General features: G+C 41.7%; 1 protein-coding gene across 3 annotated transcripts in view; it reads left to right on the top strand.

The window, feature by feature from the left end:
* Positions 1 to 16,786, top strand: part of LOC137284094 (sorting nexin-14-like) — a 75,565-nt gene that overhangs the window by 6,891 nt on the left and 51,888 nt on the right. For all 3 annotated transcript variants that reach the window (XM_067815774.1, XM_067815772.1, XM_067815773.1), the window contains exons 2-4: positions 5,376 to 5,496; positions 5,782 to 5,861; positions 14,298 to 14,376. In XM_067815774.1, coding sequence (XP_067671875.1) covers positions 5,376 to 5,496; positions 5,782 to 5,861; positions 14,298 to 14,376 — 280 coding nt within the window. The remainder of the gene's footprint in view (positions 1 to 5,375; positions 5,497 to 5,781; positions 5,862 to 14,297; positions 14,377 to 16,786) is intronic.

Below are 16,786 nucleotides of genomic sequence, written 5' to 3'. Positions count from 1 at the left end.
AATAGGCATTTGAATCATGGCCAAAGGGATTTTGCATGACACAACTTTTAACATAAGGACTTCTTCCAAGGAAGCAAGGTGGAGGTCAAAGTGACATTTATAATGCAAGCAATGTTATATTGACCTCCACCTCACTTCCAAGAGTGAAATTCTTATGTTATAAGTAGTGTCATGCAAAATCCTATTGTCCATCAATAAAATACATATTTTACTACCAGTAGAAAGTAATTGTCCTTTTGTAAGTTGGTGAAAACAAACTTAAATAGCATTCATCCCAAGACAGGACGCCGCCATTTTGAAAATCGTGAAGTCAAATCCATTTGAATTAATGAGATTATGTATGGTTTGTTCTCATCACGCTAGAAAATCAAAACTACATAGATATGTATTTGAATCATTACCAAAAGGAGTTTGCATGACACAACCTGTAACATAACCTAAGCGAGGTTGGGGTCGAAGTGAAAATACTGCGTGATAAATTTCTTCACTTGCTAAATTTACTTGATTTGTAACGTTCACTCACCAGTATGTAGACACTTGTCAATATACGTCTTTATACTTGGTCTCATAATCCTAATTACTTTATAATCATACTTGTATGCATTTTGAAACTTAATAAAAAGAAGTGATCTGCGAATGTATAAGAGGAATGTAATATGTAGACATTTCATAGTTTTCCTATATGAATCATAATTCGCACGCACGCCCTAGTGTATGTCGTCTGCATCATTATACTTAATGACGAAAACAATGATTCTTTTGAAAGCTATGACAACTTATTAAAAACAAAAATGCAAATAATAAGGTTAATGTATCCTCAATATCCACAAAAACAAGTTATATATAATTCATCTGCAGATTTCCCAAGTGATGTGTCTTTTAACAGTCTAATATAAGAAAACGTGATGTATCGTTTCAGGTTTTTCACATTGCTGTATAGTTTCATTGGTTACCCAAGATAGCACACCTGGCAACTAATTGCATAATGTGTGTCATTCTTTTGAAAAAGTTATTTAGTTAGCCAATAATGAGCAATCAATCAATGTATTGGCGGTTAATCCTTTGAAAGAAGGGTGTTGTTTTACATAGACACAGACACGGCAGTGTATTCAGTATAGATTAGTAAATGTACATACATAAACACTACCTTTTGACAAATCCCCCATTTAAATCCCCATAAAACTAATCAATCAATCAGCGTGTTACCGGTTAATCCTTTGATCAATCCAGACAAAAGAAATGCCAAATGGGGGCCTTTGTCGGGTAAACTAAGTGGTGTTACCACTAATTATACCAGTTATAAATTCATTAACTGAGCATCAAGTGAATGATGACAAATAATGTGTAGGTTTATACCACCTAACACGGATTACAACTTCGCGACAGCAAGTGATTTTGACAGAATCGTCTATGAAAATAGGGGTTGTAACTCGAAAACTAGGCAAAGCAGGAGACAAAACTAAATGATAGTAGATTGTGAGAACATATGGTTTTCATTTTTCTCAACAGCTTTTGCGATTTCAGGTTTGTACAAACCTGTAAACGAAATAGTTTAACCCCTGAAATGTAGATGAATACTGCACAGACCCTCATTTCTATACCCACTATTACATCACGGAGACGCGCCGCTCTGATTGGTTGAAATTTTGTTTGCGGCTGAGAATTGTGCACTGTTGAAACAAATTTCGATTTAAGGTAATTAAAGATCGAAATGAGCAGTTTTAATGACAGGGTTTCATTTATAACGATGTCAGCAAGTGATTTTGCATTTGTACGCTATTAGAGTATATGTGACCTTTAATACATACAGGTTTCCACAATGCTCGCTTCTCACTCACAAACAACATATTCAGCATGAACTCAGGGGTCCTGTGGAAATCTGTGCATGGTGACACCATCACCAGACGCCTGAAGGCATTTGACAGCAACCTAATGATTCAGCATGTCTTTGCTGATGCTGAGAAATCAGCAAATTGAGGAGACTGTAACACATTTTATATGCAAGTAACTGAAAATCCTTCCTCACATGACGTCTGTGGTTTCGTTTTCATGTGAGAGGGAAGGAGGCAACTTTTTGGCAACTTTTATTCACATAGTATTAATTAACCACATATTTTTAAGAAAAAAATTGCTGTTCTGCTTAAGACTAACCACAATTCTTTCATATGTAGTAGTTTAAAGAGTATAAAAAGTGTGAGTTTATTCGTTCTTTAGATTTCCCTTCCTTGAGAACGTAAAATTACACCTAAATCACACTCCCTTCATGGTTTGATACCTTTTCGGTCTTAAGGCTGGCTGTGCTTGTCACTCTTTCTTCTGTCGCCTTAGTGAATGGATGTGGAGGCACCTGGAGTTCCCATATGGCACATATCCTTTTACATTTCGGTCCTTTAGCTGTTGTATATGTTTCTTATAAATCGACAAGGATATCACAGGGCAGGTCTCTGGTTTAGCGGAGGTAACATCAAAATCTGTCAAGAGCATGAGCTGATCCCGGAATTTTGAAATGGGGGTGTTACGGGGGTTGGAAACTTCTGAATCCCCTTTGGCGCTGCCAACGCAAAAAAACAAATATCATATATAATGTGGTCATAAGTGATTTTCAAAAGTGATGGTTTAAACCCCCTAAACCCCCTTTCTGGATTTCCCATGAAGAAGGCATCATTGGAGTTAACCTCATTGCAGAAGAAGAAACAGAGATCTTCATCACAGAGAAGGAGGACACCAATACCCAGAACCTCATTGAAGATGCATTCAATTCCACTTCATCTTTCAATGAGGTAATTGTACTGCCGACTGAAGTGGACATCTTCGATGAGCCTCTGATGCTATTTCCTGAGGCTACAACCATCAGCAAGACAGCATGACAGCAGACTACAACATTGAGATCTAAAACAATGACAATGGGATCAGTGCATCACTCTACAGAGGATCTTCTATCTACACAGATATCAAGTACCAGAGACGGTACCTACAACAACTCTTCGCAGACATTTTGAAAATCGGAAGAGGCCTCAACATTCTCAGGCACGTCATCAAGCCCGCAGCAGTTTCAGCATGTATTGCATAACTTCAACCACGTGGCTGTTTCTGAAACAATTCACAGGACAGATGATGACCTTGAGAGAGCACGGCGTCACTCAGGAGAGAGCAGTTCACAAGACTCCTTTGATGACTGTCACACTGCACAAAGGAATGCAAGTGTTCCGGGATGAAGAGAATGGCATGTACGAACACTCAAGTTCGAGAAGATCATTACCGACAGAAGCATCTGGACGGATAAGCCTAAAGGATTCTACGACCATTTGCTCAGCTGTAGCAGTCCATGAATGAGCATCCACACACCTACAACACTCCAGCAGGAGGGATTCGCCACATGTAAGTCCTTCTCCAGGATACAGGATCAAGGTACTGATCTTCTTCAATGTTGGACACATATCTACATCCTTGTTGGGAGCATGTGTGCATGCATGTGTGAATGCATTTGCACAAGGAGTATTACTCTCATAGAGCATGCAGACTTTTGGCGAATGGATGACCCACACCATGGAGTATTTGGAAAAGGATATGCGTATGTATTATAAGAGGCATGACCCTTCAGATCGGGAAATAGTTAACAGACCGTTTTTGGATGAAGAAGGTGATGTCATCTTCTTGCAGTCAGAAGTAATGTCTTGGATTACCATTGGATTGGATCTGGAATCTCCATCTAAGGAATCGAACAAAGTTCTCACTTATAGGATGGTTGATGAAGACTTTGACTCACTCTCCTTCCTGCCCATCAAACCAATTTCCAAAGTCCTAGTGCAGCCTTTAATAAAGCTACAAAATATCAGAGCCAACATATCCCACCATTAAGGCCAGATGATTCCCTCTTCACCATATGGTGCTGTATATAAAAGCCCCAGAAATGGACAAGGACTAAAAGCTCTTACATGAATCTTGGATCTTAGGCGTCCATCCATCCATCCATCCATCCATCCATCTCAAAAGTGCTAGAAATGAGCCTGGAAAGATATTGGTCAAGCTTGGTATGCAGCACTGAACAAATGAATTTTCAGTTATGACTTAAATATTTATTAGATTCTCTTGCAATCTGAGGTACAAAGGTACACTATCCCACATGACTGGATCGGCTTTTGCAAATGAACGGTTGCCAGATGTCTTTGTTCAAGTGGTTGGTACCTCCAGGAAATACTGTGAACCAGGCCTTAAAGATCTGGGGGGTAGTGTATTTTAAGAAGATTTGAAAGGTAGCTGGGGGCAAGGCCATCCACACACTTGAAAACTAACAACAGTATTTTGTACTGGATCGCATATTTGACTGGCAACCAGTGTAGATAGTGGAGTACAGGAGTGATGTGCTCATGTTTCTGATAGCAGGTTATCACCGTGTTCTGCATGCATTGAAGCTTGCTAAGTAGATGTTGTGATGTTCCAAACAGCAGCAAGTAGCTGTAATCAAGTTTCATTGGATAGCAGCTGAGGTGGTCTTGACATGGAGATACCTCCTGATCATGCTGATGTGAAGATGGAAGTATGCAGGTTTGCAGGCGCTTTTGATATGCGATTCCATGTTCAGACTCAAGTCAAATATTACACCCCGATTCTGGGCTTCTTATTTATTGACATCGTACAATCACCAATATGGTATTTGCAAACCACTATCTCAGAGATATCACCACCCAGGATGTCTCAGGCGTTCACTAATTTGGGCCACTTATAACACAACAACTATTGGATCTGCAATGGTGCTGAGTAAATCTCACCCTTTATCATGTGACTTGTAGAGACCAAAGGGGAATACAGGATGTATTAAAGACAGCCAGAGAATCCAGGACGTTGCCTAACCCACCACCAATTCTGTCGGATTCGGTTAGCAGAATAAGCATGAGTCAGAATAAGGTGAAATATGTAATTTTCTGAATAAAATATATATTCAGTACTTACTTGACTCATGACATTAAGCCTTCCCAAATTGCCTGCTTACAGCACATTGGATCTCCCTGTAGGTTCATGTGTTTGGATCTCCCTGTAGGTTCATGTGTTGGGCAATGTTCAAGCATAGCCAGTCATGTGACCGAAAAAGGCACCAAACGTCCTCTTCAAGGAAGGAAACTTCCAACTGGTCAAATCAAATTGACAATTGATCAAAGAATTTTTTTCTTTCTATTTCAAGAAATGTGTGAAAAAAGTATGATGCATTTGGTTTGGTAGGTCAGTTACTTAGCTCTCTAGAAATTTGTGTCATGAATGTACCTGTTGTTTGTCATTGAAGATGATGTACCTTTGCAGAAAGATGCCTGTTATGCTAGTTATTTCATTTAAACCTGAGTTGAAATTAGATTTCACTTTGTTTTACTTTATCATTGCAGCTATTTGAAATGGTTTCTGGCAGTATGGTCATTTGTGGTTGGCATGGCAGTGACCTATGTGTGTGTCAGTCCCAACACACTGCTACCCAACCTGTTACCTATGTACAGCAGGAAGAAAAAGGTGAGGTCTTTTGTAGTATTTATGTAAATGCTTTGATGGAGGATTGTCATAAAGATGAAATCATGACAATATTTCTTTGAGTATACACATGTATGCATGTATTCAGATGTGCAAAATTGTCCATGCACATTCCATTTGGTATAAGGTACACAAACACATGCACACTCACATGCCAGCACATCCCCTTGCACACTCACACACCCTCTCTCTTTACCTTGATGTGAAACTTTAATCCAAACCTGCATCCCTGCTCCACCTAGTGATTACACAAAGTCCTATTCACAGTTGTCCTCCCAGTATGATGAGCTGACTCTCATGAAGACATTGTGCACTGTATGTGGCCAGAGGAAGTGCCCCAGACACAGGTAATGCTCTTGTTACACCTCATAACTGAAAAAGAACACTTAAATTTTTTATTGTTCTTTTGTTTGTGTTTTGATGTAGTGGTCATTTACATAATTTGAAGTGATTCTTATTTATTGCATTTAAAATGTTAAGTGTAAGCCCCCAGATGTTCCTAAAGCTGACATTAACACTTAGATAAATGAATTGGTGAGTTACCGCTATGCCTGTAACTAAGTAGCTAAGTATATACAATTAATGTGCACTTTTTCCACTTTAAATGTTAAAAGTTGTCATCTCTGTATAGTTTATTTTAACCAGTGATCAAGGAAAAACTATCCAGTATGTAAACCTTGAACGAATGGCTACACTTATGATCAGCTTATATTTAAGATATATAGAGGAAAAGCAACACCTGAAATAATTCGATATTCAACTGTATCATTCTAATCTGAATGTAGTTTAAGGTGAAGAAGTGACACTGCATAGCTGACATGTCCAGATTGGTACCATGAAAGAAAAAACACACTTGTAGCCAAATGTTTTCAGTGATGCTTCTGGTATGATGAGATATGATCCAAGCATCTGAATGTAGCTCACCACACCTGATAGCTTGACCCTTTAACACATCTGTCAGGAATGTTCAGGGTCTTAGGTCTTATCTTCTTTTCAATACGAATGATAGTGGAACATTTGAATTTCTTGCAATTCCCTTGAAGGGGACGTTAAAGTTCCCTCACCCACGAGTTGCCTCCCTTAAACCGTTTTCCTGCCGAAACAGTCATGTGACTTGCCATGATTGTTACTCTCTCCTTCATCACCTATGCAGATGGTTGGGTGATTTCTGGAGTCCTGTATACAGCACCATATGATTTTTATATTTAGATCCTTTTTCCAAGTTAAGCTGTGTATGTATTTTGTCTGTAATTAGCTTTCATTTTATGTCAAAACTTTGAAAAATTATCCATAATTTATGACATTTATTCATCATAATGTAGTTTGATTACATTTGATGAAATCTTGCAATGACTGCAGGTACCGCTTATCAGTGGCTGATCCCCAACGGTCGTCATGTATTAATCCACTTTCTACCAGCTTGCGTTGTCTGAGCTTAATTTATCAGATTTGTAAGTTAATTGTTATTTGTGTTAATTCTAGAGACACATATTGTGTTACATCTATGGACTGAGTGACGAGTCACCTCAAGTCAGTGGTGATAAATCTGAAGATAATCCCAGTAACCGCATGTTGTTAACTAAGTCAGGTGAAGTACGTTACAGGGGCAGTTGCCTGGTCAGGACTTGGCAGTGTCTAAGAACACATCTGCTACTACTGAGTAAAGGCTGTTGGAGAATAAAAGGAAGATGTCCTCATCATCTGTGGTGCAGAATAAATCATCTTCATCTAGGACATTGTCAAAGTCAACTCGTTCTCGTAAAACAATGCATCAGAGATTGTTCAATGAAGACATTGTGCCTCCTGAAGAAGCAGATGTATGTGCTGACCCTCTGATAGAGTCTGAAGTACCAGTTAGATCTACTAGAACGTCAACGCAGTCTATGTCTGTGGTGAGATGATCATACCCTACAACCATGACAGCTGTTCAGCTGTTTAAAGATCAGCCTCCAGCAGCGCAGACGTCTGTCAAGAGACAACACCAGCATAGCCTCATCGGAGCTGCAAGAAGATGCAGATGTTGAAGTTGATCTCCCATAAACAAGTCTTTTAAGGTGGAAGACAAGAAGATAGCTCAACTTGACACAGTGACCAGCAGAATGTTCTTTGGCTAGGTGAGGTCTAGAGCAATCAACGGGGCATTGATATCCAGGTTCCTGAATGTAAGTTTGTGGGCACGGAGTTCTTAAAAACACGACCGACCACGATGACAGCAGGTACAAGACAGTTTATTACATGATCGGATAACAACAGGAAACTTACACAAGGGAGGTAACTCGGGATGGCTATCATTTGATTACCGCTAAAGCCCATGACACCTATATACAATCATAACATTCCTCCCCCCTAGCTTATTCTAATATGGACAATAGAATGTTCCTATCAGATATGATCCTTTACAGTAATTACTTTAGTTCAGAAATTAATCTTACAATTATTAATCAGCTTATTTACACTCTTGAACAATCATAATTCAAGTCTCTGGGGTGCTCTTCTTTGACGAACAGGATAACGTCTCGGCTCGACTGTAACAACATCATCTGTGGCAGTCTCTGGACTAGAACTCCACACAGCTGGTTGAACTGGTTCACATGTCAAGTTACTATCATCTGGAGCGCTCTTGACGTCTTGGGATTCTGTAACATCTGACGTCTCATGTTGTGACAACGAACAATCTGACACAACAGGCATCTGAACATGTGGCTGAAACATACAACTTTCATTATCAATCAGTTGATCAACATGTTTTCTCTTAACAGAACCATTTGGACACAGAATCTTGTATGAAACTGGTCCAGTTTGTTCAAACACTGTGCCTGACTCCCACTTCTCCCCCTCTCTATAAGACCTGAAGAGGACATGTTGGCCTGATGAAAAACTTGTAATGGTTCCTCTCAATATTGACGCTGACTGTTGTTTCTGAACTGTTCTCTGAATATCTGGTTTGAGCAAATCTAGCCTTGTCTTAAGTCGTCTACCATGCATCAATATTGATGGAGTTTCACCCGTGGTCGTGTGAGGTGTGTTTCGGTATGTCAACAGAAAATTTGCTAGCTTGTGTTTGACAGTGACATTTTTCTTCTCAGCTTTCAGGCTGTTCTTGAGACTCTGTACAAATCTTTCACCTAAGCCATTACTGGATGGATGGTATGGTGCGGAAAGTGTATGCTTGATTCCATTGGATTTGGTGAATTTCTGAAACTCTTCTGATGTAAATTGTGGTCCATTGTCTCTCACAATCTGATCTGGGATGCCATTTCTGCTGAAAATGTCTCGCAAAACTCGATTGTCTTCTCAGACGTTGTTGACTTCATAAACGCTACTTCAGGCCATTTCGAATGTACATCTACAAGAAGAAAGAACATATGACCCATGAATGGTCCTGCAAAATCAACATGCAGTCTTTGCCATGCTGCTGTTGGGAACACCCAGGGATGAAGTTGAGCTCGCTGTGGATTTTTACTGATTTCACGACATCCCTGACATGTTTTACATATCCTGTCTATATCTGCATCTATCCCTGGCCACCAAATGTAGCTTCGCGGTAATGCCTTCATACGACTCATTCCGTGAAGTTCATCTGAGCACTTCTCTCGGTACTGCGGGGGTACGACTACTCTCATACCCCACATCAGACAACCTTGGAATACCGACAGCTCTCTTCTATGACTGAAATAAGGTTTCAGATCTTCACTAGGGCATACCTCAGTCCATCCTTTCAGCGTTATGTCCAACACCTTTGAAAGAACTGGATCACATCTGGTCCTATAACGAATCAGCTCAGTTGTGACTGGCAATGTATCAGTCTGATTTACATACAAGACATCAGTCGTGTCGGCATCCGAGTTATCATCCGGCAAAGGTAGTCTTGACAGTCCATCTGCGTTACCATGTAGCCTTGTGTTGCGGTAGCCACTCTATGTCGTAGTCATACCCAGCAAGGAACACTGCGTATCTCTGAAGTCTGGCAGCTGTCATGGCTGGAATGGCTTTCTGTGATGAAAAGATTGAAATGAGAGGTTGGTGATCTGTGACTAGTGTGAAATGTCTACCGTAAAGATACGTATGGAATTTCTTGACTGCCCAGACAATTGCTAGTGCTTCTTTATCAATCTGTGAATAGTTCTTTTCAGCCTTATTCAAGGATCTCGATGCAAATGCAACTGGCTTTTCTCTCCCATCTGCTAGAACATATGATATGACAGCACCGAGCACATATGGTGATGCATCGGTTGCTACTTTCAGAGGTTTGCTAGGATCATAATGTGCCAACACTTGTTCTGACATGATAAGTTCTTTTGACAGAACAAATGCTCTCTCACAGTCTCTAGACCAGTCAAATTTCTTTGAACCTTCAAGCAATCTGTTCAGCGAATGCATTACAGAAGCAAGATTTGGCAAGAATTTGTGATAATAGTTCACTAATCCGAGATATGACCTGACCTCTGACACATTTCTTGGTCTTGGAGCATCTGCTATCGCCTTGATCTTATCTGGTGACTTGTGAAGTCCATTCTTGTCAATGACATGGCCACAGTATTCAATCTGAAGCTGCACTTGTCTCTGTTCACACGGAGTCCATTTTCCTTGAGTCTCAGCATCACAGTCTGTAAATTCTTTAGGTGGTCGTCATCACACTTCCCTGAAACAATCATGTCATCCAAAATGACTTATGTCATAGGTATACCTTGCAACACCTGTTCTATGACCCTCTGCCATATTGCTGGCGCAGAAGCAATTCCAAACACTAATCTGTTGTACCTAAACAGTCCTTTGTGTGTGTTAATGGTCAAAAGTTTTCTAGAACCTGCTTCAACCTCCATTTGAAGATATGCATTCTTAAGATCAATTTTGGAAAACTTCTCTCCCCCAGCCAAGCTTGCACAAATATCTTCTATCTTAGGCAAAGGATGATGATCAACAGCCAATTGAGGATTAACAGTAACTTTGAAATCTCCACAAATTCTGACATCACCTGTCTTCTTAACAACAGGTACAATGGGTGTAGCCCATTCACTGCTTTCAACTCTAGACAGAATTCCTTCAGATTCTAATCTTTCAAGTTCAGCTTCAACTTTTGGACGTAGCGTTAATGGAAGACTTCTTGGCTTGCAATATTTTGGTTGAGCGGTGTCCATCAAATGCAATTTAGCCTGACTTGTGGTTAAAGTTCCTGTTCCATCTTTGAATATTTCTTCATTCTGATCAAACAATGTCTGCAACCTGTCTGACATATCAAGTGCTGAGGTCTTCTACTCTAACTCTAACAGTCTTGATACCTGACCAGTTTAGCTTCAGTTTCCTGAGCCAGTCTCTTCCAAACAAAGCTGGTCCACCCCCATCTACTACTGTCAAATCAAGTACGGCCTGAGAGTTATTTATCTCAACACTCACAGATACTTTACCCACAGGTTGAATCTTCTCGCCAGTGTAGGTCTTCAGCACTACTTCTGATTTCTGCAAGGTCTCTGATGGGAACTGTCGCTGAAAGTCTTCACAAGATATCAATGAAATTGCTGCACCTGTGTCCAGTTCCATTTTGAGAATTTTACCATTTACTTTGGGTTCCACATAGATGGGATCATTTGAGGATGTCAGTGTCTTAACATAAGATAGTTCATCATCACTTTCTGGGTTTACAGCATGTACAGGTTTTCTAGATTTTCCAGTTTTCCCATGTTTGTTGTGTCTCTTTCTGTCCCTACAGACCCTTGCAATGTGTCCTATCCGGTTGCAGTTTTTACAAAGTTCATCTTTGAATTTGCATTTATCTTTAAAATGTCCAAAGTTCCCACATCTTTTACAAGGTTCTGAACTTCTTGTCTTTTCTTGACTTTTGTATGACTGTTTATTGAATTTAACTTTATGAACTGATTTGTCTTTCTTTCCCTGGAGTTCAAATGTATCACGTGATGCCGTTTCCATACCAACAGCAGTTTCCAAAGCTCTTGTGCAACTTACTTCTTCGGTCAAGAGACGTTTTTGGATGTTTTCATTCTTAATGCCACACACAAATCATCATTGAGACTAGGGCCAACTCCACAGTTTCTTGTTAATTTCGTCTAGTTGATCCAGTTTGTGAAATCAAAATCTTTCTGCTATTCACAATGGCTTGGGACATTGATGTTTTTCAAGAAGTTCAACAGACTTGGATGCTGTTTTTTCTGGCGATACTAAATCTTGCAGCAAACTGTATGTTTTCCCACCAGTCAAACTTAGAAATGCCGCTGCTTGTTTATTTTCAGGAATGTCTTTGTAAATGAAATATTGTTGCAATCTTTCAAAATACGTACACCAATCGTCTGAATTTGCATCAAAAGTGTCCATACCTTCGATATGTGAGGCCATCGTAACCTATTTCTCTATGACAACTTCACTGATCTGTGTCGGTGAAACACGTGTCCCTCGCTCTGCACATGGAGTTCACACAGAAGTTCGGCACTGTTGTTGTTGTCTTCTGTCTTGTTATATACAATGTAATTCTATAAATGCATAACATAGGTTTATGCTGCCAAAGTGTCTCATCCCATCCTCATCGCCAATGTAAGTCCGTGGGCACGGAGCTCTCAAAAACATGACCAACCACGATGACAGCGGGTACAAGACAGTTTATTACATGATTGGATAAGAACAGGAAACTTACACAAGGGAGGTAACTCGGGCTGGCTATCATTTGATTACCGCTAAAGCCCATGACGCCTATATACGATCATAACACTGAACCCAAGACATAAGAAGATAGAATGATCCTGTGAGCATTACTTATTCAGAAGAAGGGCCAGCACTTCATATCTTCTTCAGAGAGGTTGACAAAGTTACCAAGGAAGTCTCACATGATTCTAGAAAAGTCATGAGGTTTGTCCATCGATACATTGGTCAACATCAGATAGGTACAGCAACAAGTCAGAGTTCTCTGGAGTTTAGTAGAAGGCGAAGAGGAAGAAATACTCCAGCTCCAGAGGCAAGAAGAGTTAATTTTGGTGCTCATCCGGAAACAACAGGAGCATGTCTGGAGAGGACATCCTCCCAGAAGTTTCAGAGGATCAAGACATTGAGGATAGGGTTCAGAATGACAACCGTCGTACAGTGGGTGGACATCTACAAAGGTACTGGGAAAATTGGGGAATATTAGATCCAGAATACGTCTCACAAGAACTGCAAGATGACTACAGAGTGCACTGCCCCTCGTTAGTCTCAACTACACAGACGACCAGGCAGAAAAGTTAGAAGAAACCATCAACATGTTCTTGGCCAAGAACATCGTAAAAGTGATAGATCAACATCATCTGACACCTAGCTTCTACTTCCCAGTTTTCCTGGTAACCAAGAGGAACTCCAAAGAGAAGTTCACGTTGATTATAGGACATGAAGAGATTCAACCAAACTATCTATTCAAGCCCTCGAAATTCAAGATGATCCACCTGCCTCAACTCAGACAACTCGCCTGTCCTGCAGATTACTTGGCCAGCTTAGACCTACAAAATGCATAACATCCTGATTCATCAGGAGACACGAAAGAGGCAGAGATTCCTGTTCAGAGATCAACACTTCCATGGGAGCGTCCTGCCATTTGGAATATCGTCAGCCTTGTGGTTATTTACATCTGTCTATGTTGTCAAGGTCTACGCTGTGCCTTCTACCTGGATGATGGGATACAAGTTCATCAAGAAGCCAAACAACTCAAACTACCATCAAACTGCTCACACAACTGGTGTGGCTTGTAAACTTGATGACATCAGAGTTGGAACCAAAGCAAGATCTTCTGTTCAAAAAAGGTTCATCACAACACGGAATCATATTGTGTTCCCAGACGATCGTGTGGTCACTATCAAAGCCATGATTCCAGAAGCAGTCATCTCTCTGTTATAGCTACAAACATGGCAGTGTCTCACCTCGGTGCAGCGATTCCTGGCAAGACACCTGTACAGCACAGACCTGATCTCATGCTAGACCAGACTAGCATGAGTGAGTAAAACTCTGTACAGGTAACCATCTTACTTGTACGTTAAGGAGGTCGCATGTTGGAAGAGCAGGATCCAGGAAGTGCCCTTACACAGTTCACAGTTTTGGGGGAGGGGATACAGGACGTATATAAGGACAGCTATTGAATCCATGAAGTGGCCTGACCCACCAGTTTCCGTCAGATTAAGAAAAAATATGTAATTTTTTAAGTAAATTGATATTTTATACTTATCCTGACTCATGGTGTCAAGCCCTCCCAATCTGCCTACAGGAGTCACTTCGACTTTCCTAGCAAACCCAGGTGCAAGCGTTTATTCAGGCGAGTGTGCCCAGCATGAACAGTCACATAATTGTTTTGGCAGTAAAATGGTTTAAGGGAGGCAACTCATGGGTGAGTGAACTTTTAAGTCCTCTTCAAGGGATCAACAAGGGATTCAAGTGTTCCACTATCATTCACATAGGAGAAGAAAATAAGCATGAGTGTGGGTAAGTATAAAATATCACTTTTACTTTAAAAAGTTCATCTTCGTGGGATGATAACATGTTCGACATGCATCAGTTATATGCACTTCCAGTGAGAGGTTTTAATCAATGTACACTTGTACCCTCCTAACAATCCAAGTGGAAGTTATAGGCAAGTCACCTATCATGTTAACATTAACTGTATCATGATTTGCAAATAAACCAGCCAACAAAATGTCAGTGCTCTGACTTTGGAAGTTTACTTTGTTGAGTTACACAGCCACATGTATCCGTGGGTGTGTGGCTGCTTACAAGCAACTGTTTTTGTGTATGATAACATATTGTTACTCAATCTACAGACCTGAGTTGAATATTCTCGCTTTTCAACCATGGACCAACCTGGAGATACGACAGAAAGTGGATCAGTCTTTAGATGAGGTAAGCTGGGTTTGTAAACTGAATAAACACTTGCAGTAATGAGCTACCAGGGTTTTCCGAAAGTAATGCCAGGGCTTTTATACAGAAAATGGGGTTTTTGTCAAGTGAATTTCTACATCAGATTGAAGCCTGTTCTTATATTGGGCAACTTGGGCTTTTATTCGGAAACTGACTATCATATGGAATGCATAATCATAAGGCTATGATTTAAGGAAATGTTTTTAATGTCACTTTCACAAATATTGCAATGACTCTGCAATGAAATGAGATGCATACAAACTCTACTGTAATTCTTGAAAACTTGGGTCAGTCCATCGCACGAAGGATCATGCTGTTGACACTGCTCAATTGTTTTGAGCAAATCTGTTTGTCGTGTCAAATATAGGAAGAAATATAATGGACAATTTCTATTGTAGAAAGCGGAGGCTACTCTTATTTGACACACTTTGGAAACATTTTCCAAATAATGGCCAATGGCTGCTAAATGAGAAGGCTTGCTTTCGGAAAACCTTGGTAGGTACAGCAGACTTTGTTATGTTTCAGTGATGTTTTATGAAATGTATTAAAAGTATACTATTCCCATTTCGAAAATGGGTGTATGGGAAAATGGTACATGGAGAGGGAGTTGTCTGAGGAGATGCTGCATGGGGAGGGAGATGTCTGGGGAGATGGTACATGGGGAGGGAGATGTCTGGGGAGATGGTACTTGTGGAGGGAGGTGTCTGGGGAGATGGTACATGGGGTGGGAGGTGTCTGGAAAGTTGGTACATGTGGAGGGAGGTGTCTGGGGAGATGGTACATGGGGAGGGAGATGTTGGGGAAGATGGTACATGGTGAGGGAGGTGGCTGGGAAGATGGTACGTGAGGAGGGAGGTGTCTGTGAAGATGGTACGTGAGGAGGGAGGTGTCTGGGAAGATAGTACATGTGGAGGGAGGTGTCTGGGGAGATGGTACATGTGGAGGGAGGTGTCTGGGGAGATGGTACATGTGGAGGGAGATGTTGGGGAAGATGGTACATGTGGAGGGAGGTGTCTGGGGAGATGGTACATATGGAGGGAGGTGTCTGGGGAAATGGTACATGTGGAGGGAGATGTTGGGGAAGATGTTACATGGTGAGGGAGGTGTCTGGGTAGATGGTACATGTGGAGGGAGATGTCTGGGGAAATGGTACGTGGGGAGGGAGATGTTGGGGAACATGGTACATCTGGAGGGAGGTGCCTGGGGAGATGCTACATTGTGAGGGAGATGTCTGGGAAGATGGTACATGTGGAGGGAGGTGTCTGGGAAGATGGTACATGGGGAGAGAGGTGTCAGAGGAGATGCTACATGGTGAGGGAGATGTCTGGGGAGATAGTACATGTGGAGGCAGGTGCCTGGGAAGATGGTACATGTGGAGGAAAATGTGTGGGGAGATTCTGCATGAAGACGGTACATGTGCAGGGAGATGCCTGGGGAGATGGTACATGTGGAGGGAGATGTTGGGGAAGATATTACATGGTGAGTGAGGTGTCTGGGTAGATGGTACATGTGGAGGGAGATGTCTGGGGAGATGGTACATGTGGAGGGAGATGTCTGGGGAGATCGTACATGTGGAAGGAGGTGTCTGGGTAGTTGGTAGATGTGGAGGGAGGTGTCTGGGGAGATGGTACATGGTGAGGAAGGTGTATGGGGCGATTGTACATGGTGAGGGAGGTGTCTGGGGAGATGGTACATGGGGAGGGAGATGTCTGGGGAGATGGTACATGTGCAGGGAGATCTCTGGGGAGATGGTACATGTGGAGGGAGGTGTCTGAGGAGATGGTACATGTGGAAGGAGGTGTCAGGGGAGATGGTACATGTGGAGGGAGGTGTTTGGGGAGACGGTACATGTGGAGGGAGGTGTCTGGGGAGATGGTACATGTGGAGGGAGATGTCTGGGGAGATGGTACATGTGGAGGGAGATGTCTGGGGAGATGGTACATGTGGAGGGAGGTGTCTGAGGAGATGGTACATGTGGAAGGAGGTGTCAGGGGAGATGGTACATGGTGAGGGAGGTGTCTGGGGAGATGGTACATGGGGAGGAAGATGTCTGGGGAGATGGTACATGTGGAGGGAGATGTCTGGGGAGATGGTACATGTGGAGGGAGATGTTGGGGAAGATGGTACATGTGGAGGGAGGTGTCTGGGGAGATGGTACATATGGAGGGAGGTGTCTGGGGAAATGGTACATGTGGAGGGAGATGTTGGGGAAGATGTTACATGGTGAGGGAGGTGTCTGGGTAGATGGTACATGTGGAGGGAGATGTCTGGGGAAATGGTACATGTGGAGGGAGATGTTGGGGAACATGGTACATCTGGAGGGAGGTGCCTGGGGAGATGCTACATTGTGAGGGAGATGTCTGGGAAGATGGTACATGTGGAGGGAGGTGTC

This window comes from Haliotis asinina, chromosome 5 (assembly GCF_037392515.1).
Source record: "Haliotis asinina isolate JCU_RB_2024 chromosome 5, JCU_Hal_asi_v2, whole genome shotgun sequence".
In the NCBI taxonomy this organism is placed as follows: Eukaryota; Metazoa; Mollusca; class Gastropoda; order Lepetellida; family Haliotidae; genus Haliotis; species Haliotis asinina.
Note: the sequence above shows the minus strand (reverse complement) of the source record. Positions and strands in the feature narration are given on the sequence as shown.